Source organism: Eurytemora carolleeae, unplaced genomic scaffold (genome assembly GCF_000591075.1).
Source record: "Eurytemora carolleeae unplaced genomic scaffold, Eaff_2.0 scaffold2307, whole genome shotgun sequence".
NCBI lineage: Eukaryota > Metazoa > Arthropoda > Copepoda > Calanoida > Temoridae > Eurytemora > Eurytemora carolleeae.
In genome coordinates, this window is record NW_019398229.1 from 1 (window position 1) to 14,029 (window position 14,029).

At 34.7% G+C, this 14,029-nt stretch overlaps 1 protein-coding gene and 1 long non-coding RNA gene across 4 annotated transcripts; both read left to right on the forward strand.

Annotated features, from left to right (window-relative positions):
* Positions 1-2,748: 2,748 nt before the first annotated feature.
* On the forward strand, positions 2,749-5,566 carry LOC111717063 (alpha-(1,3)-fucosyltransferase C; the record flags this gene model as incomplete). Its single annotated transcript, XM_023492579.1, is given in 3 exon segments — positions 2,749-2,811; positions 4,806-4,897; positions 5,522-5,566. Coding segments are annotated over 3 exon segments (174 nt in total), but the record flags the coding sequence as incomplete, so codon positions are not given.
* A 383-nt stretch (positions 5,567-5,949) lies between these two features.
* Positions 5,950-13,799, forward strand: LOC111717064 (uncharacterized). 3 transcript variants are annotated; one of them, XR_002768665.1, is made up of 6 exons: positions 5,950-5,995; positions 6,376-6,454; positions 6,925-6,962; positions 10,811-10,906; positions 13,050-13,184; positions 13,280-13,799. It is a non-coding gene; the product is annotated as an uncharacterized LOC111717064 (long non-coding RNA). The 3 variants fall into 3 exon arrangements; XR_002768663.1 differs by lacking the exons at positions 6,925-6,962; positions 10,811-10,906; XR_002768664.1 differs by lacking the exons at positions 6,925-6,962; positions 10,811-10,906 and having other exon boundaries at positions 13,050-13,137.
* Positions 13,800-14,029: the final 230 nt, after the last annotated feature.

The window sequence follows — 14,029 nt, forward strand, 5'->3', positions numbered from 1 at the left end:
GAGCCTTGAGTTTTGGCTAGAGATAGAGTCAGTTAGACTGTAATTAGACTTTGAGTAGCGTAATCTCAGGACCTAGATTTATTACAAAAGTGGTGGCAGCAGTGGGATAACCTAGGACCCAGATCTAGATGCCCGAGAATCCGAAAGTATTCCGGAAAAAGAGTAAAGTGAAAACCTGGTTTAACGGATTAGCCAGAGAAGTTTTAGAGTGGCTACAGGAAATACAGTGGCTACCTTTTAAGTATATCCAAGTCTACCCAGTGACGTTTCTGAATCTCACCCAGCGATAGATTGCATAGCGGAAATAAAGCAGCAGTTTCAGCTGCTCCAATCCCAGCTGACGGAGACTCAGAATAAATTTGCAAATATCTAGCAGAAAGATAAGGATAAATCATTTGCCAGAGGTGGCAGGAGTCAGTGACACCAGAGACACAGGACCCTATCAGAAGAGTAGTTGCAATACTAGAACACCCTAAGTTGGAAGGTGCTCAAGAAGTTTATGTGTCCTTTCTGAAGGCAGTGGGCAGAGGAGATAGGCAGACGTTACAAGATCTGAGCAGGGCGGAAGCTGAGTATAAGAAGAGACTGTTGGATTTTAGCTGTAGAGCCCCAACCTATGATGGTAACCCTGGTAAAGTGTTTGACTGGTGTGGCGAATTAGAGAAACATCTGTCAAGGTTTGAGTGTAAACGATCCCTAATGATGCAATAAAAAGGATGCTGCTAGACTGTATAACAGGAAAAGCACAGTCTGATATAGTATTGTAGAAGCCTTATGGATTAGCTTTCAACAGTTACAAGATTGGTGAATTCTTTCAGGAGTTATTGAAGAAGTTCACTCACGAGAAGGACGAGGAGGGCAGGAAGATGGAATACTTGCACAGGAGACAGGCGAGAAATGAAGATGCTCGTCAGTATTACACAGACAAGCTAAGGTTATTTGTGCAAGCCTACCCCCCAGCCAGGAGGAGTTCAGTCAAGTTCAAGACTAATATGTTGTTAGGATTATACAACGCTGAACTGAGGAAAACTTGCCTGATGTTTATGCCTAAAGATATTAAGCATGAGCAGGAGATTAAGGCAGTTCTGGACCACCAGCTAGTAAACCTGAGGACTTATAACATGGACCCCAGAGCCCCAGTACAGGATATTGCAGGCCTACAGAGCACATTTGGGTATGATAGGAGCAAGACAGCCAAGGCCAACAAGATGTTGAAGACGGGACAGGTGCCCATGGACGTCAACGACATGCCAGGGCTGGTAGAGGATGTGTCTGATGCTGAGGATTTAGATATAGAGGGTGGTGTTAATGCCCTGCAGAATGGTGATACGAGTAATTTCTGCAAGAAAACTGGACATCAGAAGAGGGATTGCAGGAAGTTTGAGGAATTGAAGAAGAACAACCCTCACAAGAAACCTGGGGGAAACCCTCGTAGTGCTAATTCCCGACCCTCAATTTCTTGATACAACTGCAGGAAAGAGGGGCATATTTCACCGGAATGCAGAGGGGAATGTAGAAATCAAGGAAGATGTGCACTCCATGGACACCTGGGACCACTTGAAGCATCTGAAGAGTATAGTGGAGGCTCATACGAAGGCGGGGATCAAGATTCAACCTAAGAAGACCAAGATATTTCAGACAGAAACCGAATATTTAGGACATAGAGTGAGTCAGGGTGGAGTACAGATGTTGGATCAAAATGTGAAAGATATACAGAGTTGGCCACGTCCCACCAATTGCAAGGAAATGTCATCATTCCAGGGATTCACGGGTTATTACAGAGGATTCATCCCCAGGTACTCGGCTTTGACCAAACAGATGAATAGTCTTAAGAAGGCGGAGAAATTTGTATGGACTGAAGATGTGGAGAAGGATTTCCTGGAGTTGAAGGAGGAGTTTTCAGCAAGGCAGATACAAGCTTATCCAGATTTTGATTCAGATGAACCTTTTTTTCTTATTACAAACTGGTCCTCTATAAACATTGCAGGGGTTTTGTCTCAGAAACAAGAGGGAGTGGAACGTTTCTGGGCTGTTGGGGGCGGAAGTGTAATCGTTATGNATAAACTTGTATATATTTCTTATATAAGTCTATGCATCCTATGCAGCCGTATATAAACTTGTATATATTTCTTATATAAGTCTATGCATCCTATGCAGCCGTATATAAACTTGTATATATTTCTTATATAAGTCTATGCATCCTATGCTTCATGGTATATATGAATATATGACGTTAACGATATATAAAATGTATATAAACTATACATCTATGCATCCTATACATTTAAAAAAGGGTATTATTATTCCTATGGTCTCATATTAGACCTCTAATGGGTGAGGCTTGGCTCAATTCCAATATTGATCACCCCTATTCGTTATGTAAATTTGTCACCTCAAAAATGCATGTGTGATGCCTTTTAAAAGAAAACGAATCTTGAGTATCTAAAAAACAGGTCAAATACTCCATTTGAATAAAATGTGCGTAACAGTTCTTAATAAAAAACTGTTGTTTATAAAAAATGCATTTCTCTTCACATTTTCCCAAGACCAAAAAAATATCAAGAACATCGAATAATATAATTTGCTATGATAAACTTTGGATAATTTGATATTTTTCAATAATATTACAAATTGAATAAATTTCTTATCTACACATACTAAGATTATTTAAAATAATACTAAGGAAATCTTTGAATTAAAATTTTAGTTTTGCATTTAAGAAAATATAATCCATATTTTTAGGAATATAACAAATATTTAGAGTGGAAAAGGACATACTCTGTTAAATCTTTTTATCATTTAGTGAGCCAGGTATAATTTGTCATGTGAACCAATTTGTAACAAATAGCAGGTTTTAAAGCCTTCAAGTCAGTCTTGAAATTTTGGCATCGAATAAATTATGGGCTGCAATTCAATTGATAAAAAATGTTATACACAACTCTTTCTCTGAAATGTGAAAAGTAAAGAGGGGGTAGGTGATGTTAAACTTAGGCTTTACAGAGAACACTATAAGAAATTTCAAATTTTCAACTAACAAAATTTGTTTGAACACCAAACTCAAATACACCTTAGCAGAATCATTCGTCAAATTTTGTTAAATGTATTTTCAGTTGCCTTAATTCAAAGTTTGATAAATGATCTATCTGTAGCATATTCTGTAGTAATGCTTCATCTGATCTTTATTATCCATGCTAGTAATATATCTTATCTATTTTATGTTGACCCTGTCTGGTCAGTCCGGTCTGTTTAATTTCACCTGTATATATAATAAATTAGTTCCAGATGAATCGTTGTGTTATACGGATGTATAAAAAACCTTGAGTTTTGGCTAGAGATTGTGAGCCTTGAGTTTTGGCTAGAGATAGAGTCAGTTAGACTGTAATTAGACTTTGAGTAGCGAAATCTCAGGAGCTAGGTTTATTACATATCAACTGATGTTAGTCCCCCACTGCCATGCTCTGGTCGGGCCTCCTTATAATTATCATCACACAAAGTTTGTCTCATGTTGCTTCAACCAGCAAAACTACTTGGTTTAAAAACTACCATTCATCAAAATTTGTTGGATGTCCCTTCAACTTACTGAGCAACTATGTAATCATTTGTTATATGATCATTAAATCTTGACGCATCAACAGAAGTTGTTACAGGTGGCGCCACCTATTCTCTCAAAATTTTATAAATATAGAATTAAGTTTGTTGCTACTTAAAAATCCTGCTGTAATTTAAAATTTTAATATTTTGATACAATTGTTTTGTAATCAAAAGTATAAATCAGCAAAAATGCAATTGAAAATTAAACAATTTTGAAGTTTATAATTTTTTTAATGAAAATACATCAAATAAATTTGATACAAAAATTATGAATCAACAGAGATAAAGATTTAAATACAAATCTTTAATGTAACATGTAGCATAAGTTTTACTGATTAATTCATTTTATTACAGTTCAAAGTTTAAAGGACAGGTCTTCAATTAATCACCAATTCAGACAACGTTTGATTCTTGTAGATCTAGATTCTGCACAGTCTGAGTTATGAAAGATTTGGTTTTCCTTTGATACTCTCTTTCAACTTTTGCAAATTTGCAAATTTTTTTGCAGATTCTAAAAGTAGAGCAAAAAACGAATATTATTTTTTTCTTAAATAAATGTTATAGAATTTTTGGGTTTTTCTGATTTCTTTATTTGTATATTTTCTGACCTTTTTTAAAGGTCAACAAAAATATGAGCTAATTACAATGGAAAAAAACTGTCAAATGACAAAAGAAAGATGTCATATGACAAAGTTTGACGTAATATTTCGAGAGAACAATGTATAAGCTATTAAGAAGTTTTTTTAGATTGTAATTTTGGAAAATGTTCAAAAAAATTTTGAGTTATTAAAGAAGAAATTTGAAATATAAAAGAAGAACTTTGATGCCTGATGCTAAAGACAAAAACTGCATTTTTTAGAGTGAACTTAAATTCCTTTTTTTTGGTTTGGTTGAATCATTCTGAATTTGTTCCCAGTGTTACTGCAATTATACTAACTAAGCATTGTAAAAAGTTGTATTTATCCTTTAATAAGAAAAAAGGTTTAATTGTTTAAAAAATAACAGATTACTCAAATTGGACACAAGCTAATAGATCAGTTTTGTCTTGCTTGTACATCAAATTGATTTGTTCTATCTACTTTATAATTCAAAAAATTAATTATTGTGCATTTTATATTTTAACATTTTAAGTTTCAAAACAATCCAATTGTTAATGCAACTAGTATTACAGATTTTTTATAAAAAATTGTTTCTAATTATCATTTTACTTCTAGAGATTATGTGATTTATGCGAGAGAGTTCATAATCCGGAAAAAAAAGTCTACACACAATTTGGTGACTGGTGGTATAAGGGCATTTGTGAGAAGTGAGTTGTAAAAAAACATTCTTAAATATCCAGTTAACTGACCTAGTTTTTTTTCAGGAGATTAAAAGCTTTTTAATTAGATTTAATTAAGAATTTTAAGGCTTTTATTGGGACTACAAGAAAGAAATTAATTTAAATCTTAACTCTATAAGTTAGAGTAGTTGGGTTTAACTGGCTTCAAGGGTGTGGGTGGGGTCTCTGTAAAACAGACAGCAGTTGGGGTAGTAAGGGTAGTTGAACATTCATATTCAGCTTCAAGGTTGGGTGTGGGGTCTCTTTAAAAACAGGTGGAAGTTGGGGTAGTTAGGGTAGTTGCCATTTAGATTCAGCTTCAAGAGTGGGGCAACTACCCTCACTACTGTCTGTTTTTAGAGATGCATCTCAACCCCACCCTTGAAGCTGAATCTATTAGGAACTACACTCACTACCCCATTGGGTATCGATTCTCATTAAATCAATTGTTTTAAGCTTGTTTCTGGTATTCATAACACTCTCCAACCTTTACTATCCTCACCACCCACTTTCTGAAGGGTGCGCATTTCATAGTAAAAAAAAGGCAATTTATACATTAACCAAATTGCCTGCCCCCAGCGGAATAGGATTAATAAATATCTTTAATTTCAGTCCAAATTGGGAGCGATGATGAAAACTTAAGATCCTAATGATTGACTAGAGTATTTGCAATAGTTTTTCTGGCGTGGAAGACATATTTCTAAATATTAATAAACTGTTTTTTGTATACTTTCCATAAAATTATCAGTTTTTCCATATAAAACAAATCCACAATTTATTATCTGCAGTATGGATTTTTAATTTCTTTGTTCTTTTTTCTTCTTGTTTGTCTTCTACTTCTTCTTCATCCTCTTTTTCTTGTTTTTCTTCTTCTTCTTATAGTGTACTTATATCTTTATTTCAGATGATAATGGCTGTTTTTTAAAGAAGTTTCAAAATGCCAGCATTGTTTTTAAATATTTTGCTTTGTTTTTCTTTTGTAAGTCATTTTTTAAGCTTTAGTAATTTTGTTATGTTATTTATGATTTTCAAAAAAAACATTTTCAGTGGTTGGTCAATACTGATTTGAATCTAAAATTTGTTCAGGTAAAACTACACGATTTATAAATTGAATTTAAAATAAAAACTGAGTTCAGGAAAAAAATTAAAATTTCATTAAAACACATGACATATAATATAACACATAACATATAACATAACACATAACTTATAATGTAACATGTGACATATAACATGAATGGCAGGAAAATGCAAAATAATGACAATTGAATAAGTAAAGTGATTTCAAAATGACAAAATTTTGTACCTTAGTTGGTTTTACTCTAACACTTTAAAAAAAAACAAGTCGCATATTGAGGAATTATTTTCAGGGGCAATCAAGAGAACAGGGGGGGGGGAGGTTACAGAATCTAGACTAGGTAAATACCTAACACAGTTAATTATGATGGGAATATAGATCTGTTTAGCCTGGAGCAGGATGACCAGAGACTGGTAAAATATGTTAAACATCATTATTTATTCAAAACTGGAACAAGAGGAAGAAAAGTAAGTGTTTTCTTCTGAAATTTTTTGAAGTATCTGAGTAATAGCAATAAACTCAAATTTTTGAATCCCTTTATCTTTGCAACCTTAAGGTGCAAACTTTTGATATTTCAACTATTTTATCTAACATAATTCATAGCTTGGTCTACAACATTGGGTTGCAAAGATAAAGAGATAGAAAATAAGAGTTTGAGCCAAAACTGATTTCCTTTACAAATATGCTTTGCTCCTACAATTCATGTCAAGCTAACGTAAATTGAAAGTAAGATTGAAATCTTACACATTTTCAACAATAACTTTAAGAGATATCGACAAGAACAAAAAAACGTTTTGAATTTCTAATAAACTCAGTCCCAGAATATATGCAAGAGTATTTCTTGATCCTTTCTCTGCCCCTAAAGTTGAGCTAGAAAACAATTAAACACTAAAAACATGTGTAGTTCATTTACAAGTTTTTTTTATAATGATTTTAGTTTAATTAACCTTTGGAAGTGGATAACATTTATAACAGGTGTTTGTTTAAAATTTTAAAATATTTAACAATGAGAAATTAGTTCAAGTCAATCTATGCAAAACTAAATCGATCAAAAAACCAACTTTTAAAACAATTGTTTTTAGTTAGTAAGACAAAAATGTAGCATATTTAAACAGAAAACAGTTTTTTGGAAGTTTTTTTCAGTTTTTGAAACAAACCACAACAATTGACAAAACTTTATATAGCCAGCACCAAACTAAGCTAAAAGATGTTAAAATTGTAAAAGTCCGTTAGAAATAATGGAGTATCTAATATTTATCATATTCTACAAAGGTGTAGATTTCAAACATTATATTATAGACCTAAAAAAACTCTGATAGATTTTGAAATCTCATCAAATTTGCAATAAATTAGAAACAAAATTTTTTTTTTAATTCAGTAAAATTTGGAGCCCTTAAATTAATTTAAAAAACACGTCCGATCCCAAATCTCCTCGTTCTCATAGTTCTTCTCGTTATCCTAGTTTTCTGGGTTCCCCTAATTCTCCTATTCCTCCTAGTTCTCCTAATTCTTCTATTTCTCCTAATTCTCCTAGTTCTCCTAGTCTCCTTGTTCTTCTTGCTCTCCTTGTTCTTCTAGTTCTCCTAGTTCTCCTAGTTCTCCTAGTTCTCCTAGTTCTCCTAGTTCTTCTAGTTCTCCTAGTTCTCTTAATTCTCCTAATTATCCTAGTTATCCTAGTTTCCTAGTTCTCCTTGTTCTCCTAGTTCTCCTAATTCTCCTAGTTCTCCTAGTTCTCCTAGTTCTCCTAGTTGTCCTAGTTCTCCTAGTTCTTCTAGTTTTCCTAGTTATCCTTGTTATCCTAGTTCTCCTTGTTATCCTAGTTCTCCTAGTTCTCCTAATATTCCTAGTTCTCCTAGTCTCCTTGTTCTTCTTGCTCTCCTAGTTCTTCTAGTTCTTCTAGTTCTTCTAGTTCTCCTAGTTCTCCTAGTTCTCCTAGTTTTCCTAGTTCTTGTAGTTCTCCTAGTTCTACTAGTTCTCCTAGTTCTCCTAGTTCTCCTAGTTCTCCTCTCCTAGTTCTCCTAGTTTTTCTAGTTATCCTAGTTCTCCTAGTTCTCCTAGTTATCCTAGTTATCCTAGTTCTCCTAGTTTTTCTAGTTATCCTAGTTATCCTATCTCTCCTAGTTCTTCTAGCTCTCCTAATTCTCCGAGTTCTCCTAGTTCTCCTAGTTTTTTTAGTTATCCTAGTTCTCCTAGTTTTTCTAATTATCCTAGTTATCCTAGTTCTCCTAGTTCTCCTAGTTCTCCTATTTCTGTAGTTCTCCTAGTTCTCCTAGTTCTCCTAGTTCTCCAAGTGTTCCCAGTCTCCTAGTTCTTTTAGCTCTCCTAGTTTTCCTATCTCTCCTAGTTTTCCTAGCTCTCCTAGTTCTCCTAGTTCTTTTAGCTCTCCTAGTTTTCCTATCTCTCCTAGTTTTCCTAGCTCTCCTAGTTCTCCTAGTTATCATAGTGTTCCAAGTCTTCTAGTTCTTCTAGCTCTCCTAATTCTCCGAGTTCTCCTAGTTCTCCTAGTTCTCCTAGTTCTCCTAGTTCTCCTAGTTTTTCTAGTTATCCTAGTTATCCTAGTTCTCCTAGTTATCCTAGTTATCCTAGTTCTCCTAGTTCTCCTTGTTCTCCTAGTTCTCCTAGTGTTCCCAGTCTCCTAGTTCTTTTAGCTCTCCTAGTTTTCCTATCTCTCCTAGTTTTCCCAGTCTTCTAGTTCTTTTAGCTCTCCTAGTTTTCCTTGCTCTCCTAGTTCTCCTAGTTACCCTAGTGTTCCGAGTCTCCTAGTTCTTCTAGTTCTCCTAGTTTTCCGTCCTACTTCTCCTAGTTCTCCTAGTTCTTCTAGTGTTCCGGGTCTCCTAGTTCTTTTAGCTCTCCTAGTTTTCCTAGTTATCCTAGTGTTCCGAGTCTCCTAGTTCTCCTAGTTCTCCTAGTTCTCCTAGTTCTCCAAGTTCTCCTACTTCTCCTAGTTCTCCTAGTTCTTCTAGTGTTCCGAATCTCCTCGTTCTTTTAGCTCTCCTAGTTTTCCTAGTTCTCCTAGTTCTCCTAGTTCTCCTAGTTCTACTAGTTTTACGAGTCTCCTAGTTCTTCTAGCTCTCCTAATTCTCCGAGTTCTCCTAGTTCTCCTAGTTCTTCTAGTTCTCCTAGTTTTTCTAGTTATCCTAGTTATCTTAGTTCTCCTAGTTATCCTAGTTCTCATAGTTCTCCTAGTGTTTCCAGTCTCCTAGTTCTTTTAGCTCTCCTAGTTTTCCTATCTCTCCTAGTTTTCCTAGCTCTCCTAGTTCTCCTAGTTATCCTAGTGTTATCCGAGTTCTTTTAGCTTTCCTAGTTTGCCTAGTTCTCCTAGTTCTCCTTGTTCTCTTAGTGTTCCTAGTCTCCTAGTTCTTTTAGCTCTCCTAGTTCTCCTAGTTTTTCTAGTTATCCTAGTTATCCTAGTTCTCCTAGCTATCCTAGTTCTCCTAGTTCTCCTAGTTCTCCTAGTGTTCCGAGTCTCCCAGTTCTTGTGAAGTTTTTTCGAATATTTGAATCAAAACAGACAATTTAAAAATTGATAGAAAGTATCAATTGAACCTTTTGATGAAATTTATAAGACTTCTAATATTTCACAGTGTGCTCGCAGAATTGAATAACAGGAATTTAAAGTTTGATTTATTGAAATATAATATTTACAAGTTAAAAATTTTGATAAAATTCGAACAAGTATAAAAGATGCATAAAAATATATAAGTTAAAAACTAGCCCAGTTTATAAGGAAAATTTTATAAGTGCAAAAGATGCATAAAAATATTAAGTTGAAAACAAGAAGATATTAGAGAGGGAGGGTTTAGGGGAATATAAATATATAATGAGACCTGGTTTAAAGAGTAGTAGTAGTTCTGCCTGTGGATCCCAGACTGAATCTACCACGAAAAGGTGGCCTTTTTATAATGCCGGGTATTGCATAATGATGATGAAAAACTAGGACATATTTCATGGCTTGAAAGGGAAAGAATGTTCTAGAATATGCATATTGCACAATGATGATAAAAATATAGGGCTTGAGAAGATAGAAGTTGTAAGAATGAACTCAATTTATAATTCAGAATGTTCTAGAATAAGCATATTGCACAATGATGATAAAAATATAGGGCTTGTGTAGGTAGAAATTGTAAGAATGAACTCAATTTATAATTCAGAGATTATAAAGATAGAAGAGGAGGGGAGGGTAGAAAACATGTACAATGAATACAAAACATTTATTTCTATAAATAAATGAAATTTTCTTGATTCTTGATTGTCCAGAGTATCAAAAGGAAATGATCTCCATCGATGCTGAATATCTCATGAGAATCCTCTCCGTCATTTATCTCATCTCTAGTAGGAGCCAAACAGTTATTTTGATAGAAAATATCGTTAGAATTTATAATCTCGGAGATTATAACATTCTTTTAGCTCTCCTAATTCTCCGAGTTCTCCTACTTCTCCTAGTTCTTCTAGTACTTCTAGTGTTCCAAGTCTCCTTGTTCTTTTAGCTCTCCTAGTTCTCCTAGTTATCCGAGTGTTCTGAGTCTCCTAGTTCTTCTAGCTCTCCTAGTTCTCCGAGTTCTCCTACTTCTCCTAGTTCTCCTAGTTCTTCTAGCTCTCCTAGTTCTCCTAGTTCTCCTCGTTCTTCTAGTTCTCCTTGTTCTCCTTGTTCTCCTAGTTATCCTATTTTTTTGGGTTCTCCTAGTTCTCCTAGTTCTCCTAGGTATTCTAGTTCTCCTAGTTCTCCTAGTTCTCCTAGTTAGTTCTCCTAGTTCTCCTAGTGTTTCGAGTCTACTAGTTCTTCTAGCTCACCTTTAACCATGTACTTAAATTGGGCGAGGAAGGTGTGTTGGTCTGATGGGAAATAAAAGTGCAGGGTCTACTCTGAGAATAACAACTCTAATAAATATTGTGCCAGTTATGGGTAAAGTTGATATCAGGTATAAAATTTTTTTATTTTTAGCCCCCACCCACCTCTCCTCTTCCCACTTGAATTTGTTATATATAAAGGAATTGTATAAAGAGACATGCTATGCCATACATGTGCATATCGGGTTCACAAAAGAAAGCTAGAAAAACAATGATATCTTCCTCATAATTGTTCAGTTCAATTGTAAAGTGTATTGTTGTGAATATGACATGTTCTTTTTAAATATAGGTTAACTTCAAATTTCATGGCTGTCATAATTTCGTTTTTGTCTCGTTTTTATTTGTTAACTTCCATATTTGAAATTAAAGAATATTTACACGTCCTCATGTATGTCACATTGTTATGGGGGTCAGACCATCGGATTATACGATTATTAGTTTGGTTAGTTGGCTAGTTGGTTTAATGGTTGTTAGGTTAATAATTTGGTTGGTTGATTAATTGGTTGGCTGGTCTGATGGTTGGTTGGTCTGATGATTGGTTGGTTTGATGGTTGCTTTGATGGTTTTATGGTTATGGTATGATGGGAATGATGGTCGGTCTAATCTTTGTGTGCATAAAACGATAATTTTTTATGACTGATGGTTTTTCAGTTGATAGGCTGGATGGTTGGTTGGATTGTTGGTTGAATTGTTGGTCGGATTACTAAATGGTTGGATGAATGGTTGGCTTTTTGGTTATTTGGTTGGTTGGTTGGTTGTTCTGGTGGTTAGATGATTGGTCAGTTGGTTGGTTGGTCAGTTGAACATTTCTATTGTTTAAATATTATTAAAGTATGTATCTATCTAGGATTCTGAAAATCAAAGAAGAGCACTCAATTAGTCAATTCATTGGAGTATGATCAGATTAAAATACTCCATTGTTATGTTTTTTTAAAGGGACTGTAGGCTTAATTTCAAGTGACCTTAAAAACCTTAATCTGATCATTAATGTGAAATATGTGTAGTTTGTTAAGCTTTAAAGTGTTCAATTCTGATAATTAAATTAAGTTTTCTTGTAGAATACTCTTGTAAATTGAATTTGAAAATAATCAGCTTTTAAAATGATTAAACATTGATATTCTAGGATAAACTAGGAAGAGTTCGGAAGAGTTGGGAAGAGTTGGGAAGAGTTGGGAAGAGTTGGGAAGAGTTGGGAAGAGTTGGGAAGAGTTGGGAAGAGTTGGAAGAGTTGGGAAAAGTTAGGAATAGTTGGGAAGAGTTGGATGAGTTGGGAAGAGTTGGGAAGAGTTGGGAAGAGTTGGGAAGAGGTGGGAAGAGTTGGTAAGAGTTAAGAAGAGTTAGGAAGAGTTTGGAAGAGTTAGGAAGAGTTGGGAAGAGTTGGGAAGAGTTGGGAAGAGTTGGGAAGAGTTGGGAAGAGTTGGGAAAGCAAGAGTTAAAGAGTAGGGTTTGGTAAGCAAGAGTTGGGAAGAGTAGGGTTTGGTAAGCAAAAGTTGAGAAGAGTAGGTTTGGTAAGCAAGAGTTGGGAAGATTAGGGTTTGGTTAGCAAGAGTTGGGAAGAGTAGGGTTTGGTTAGCAAGAGTTGGGAAGAGTAGGGTTTGGTTAGCAAGAGTTTGGAAGAGAAGGGTTTGGTTAGCAAGAGTTGGGAAGAGTAGGGTTTGGTTAGCAAGAGTTGGGAAGAGTAGGGTTTGGTTAGCAAGAGTTAGGAAGAGTAGGGTTTGGTTAGCAAGAGTTGGGAAGAGTAGGGTATGGGTAGCAAGAGTTGGGAAAAATAGGGTTTGGTTAGCAAGAGTTTGGAAGAGTAGGGTTTGGTTAGCAAGGGTGTTAATATTGTTTTATTCTTTTTCTATTTTAAAGAGCATCTTAAAGGATTTAGATAGTTTGCATTTTCAATGTATTTGATTGTTTTTATTTTTCCTTAAAACTGTTTTTATTTAAGTAACAAGTTTTTTAAATTTTATTTCTAGATGTATTAATATATCTAGAGAACTGAATACTCGCCTCAAACTCCAATTTTCTAATCCATTTATCTTTGCAACGTGATGATGTATGCCTTTGTTATTTTAAACTTTGATTATTTTACAGCTTTTAAAAAGTAAACTAAGAAATATAAAAGGTTTACTTTATCTGGTTGCAAAGATATAGGGACTTTAAAATTGGATGAGGAATCAGTTTTCTTGTAATTAAACTAAAAATTATGTGTTTGTAACTATCTAGGTCCCGAGAGTTCTCTCTCTACTTGTCTCTAACTCTAAATCTGCAGTCAATCCGGACTGAATTCCTAGCCTAACCCATGACTACTTAGGTCCGTATGAAACAACGGTTGATATGGTACTAATTTATTGATAACAGGTAAAATAGGTTGACAGGGCGGGCCTGACAGAACATGTGATAAACATAGATAATACAGACAGATAAACTATATACTGATCCTGAATTTGTTACAGAATCCAGGGGAAACGGGTGATGAGTGCCTGTTACACTAGCTCACACAGCATAGGAGGAGTCTATGAAATATCTCTGTTTTTACAGGGAGGAACTATATATCCCTGTTCTGTTTGATTGTTTCTAAGAAGGAGTTGAAAACCTGTTTTTACCGGCAATTATTGTGTACTGCGCAGATGCAGCGAACTTGTGTGTTTTTTTTCAGTTACCAGGATTATTAAACATGTATTCACAGATCTAGTTATTTAAAGAATGTTTTCGTGCTAATTTTGTCATGCTAGTGTCGGCAGACTATTGTGGTAATTATGTTTATAAATTATTAAAGTATTCTTTTTTGTGTTTTGTAATGTATGTTATGATTATTTGGCTGGATTGCAGTTTTTAACGCCTGATGAGTGTAATGTCTATGTTTTTGATGGAAAATGATTGTATTAAACTCGTCAAAGCTTTTTTGTAGTCTAAAAAGTTTAACTATTTTTTTGTTAGACTGAAATTCTGTTCCATAATAAAACTTGAGGCCTTTCCTGTGTTTTGATTCATCATGAGAAGGGACAAAATATGGCATGGTATTAGATTTTTGTATAACCCAGGGCAATGCCAGTTGCGAAACATTCAGTCACAATTCACTTTAGGGTACCAATTGCTTAGCCCCGAAGATGAATTGATTTTTAATTCTGAGAAAATTGATCGAAAGAAATTGAACCCTGATCTATATTAGGCAAGATTACTACTGGGCCGCCTTTTGAGTTCTA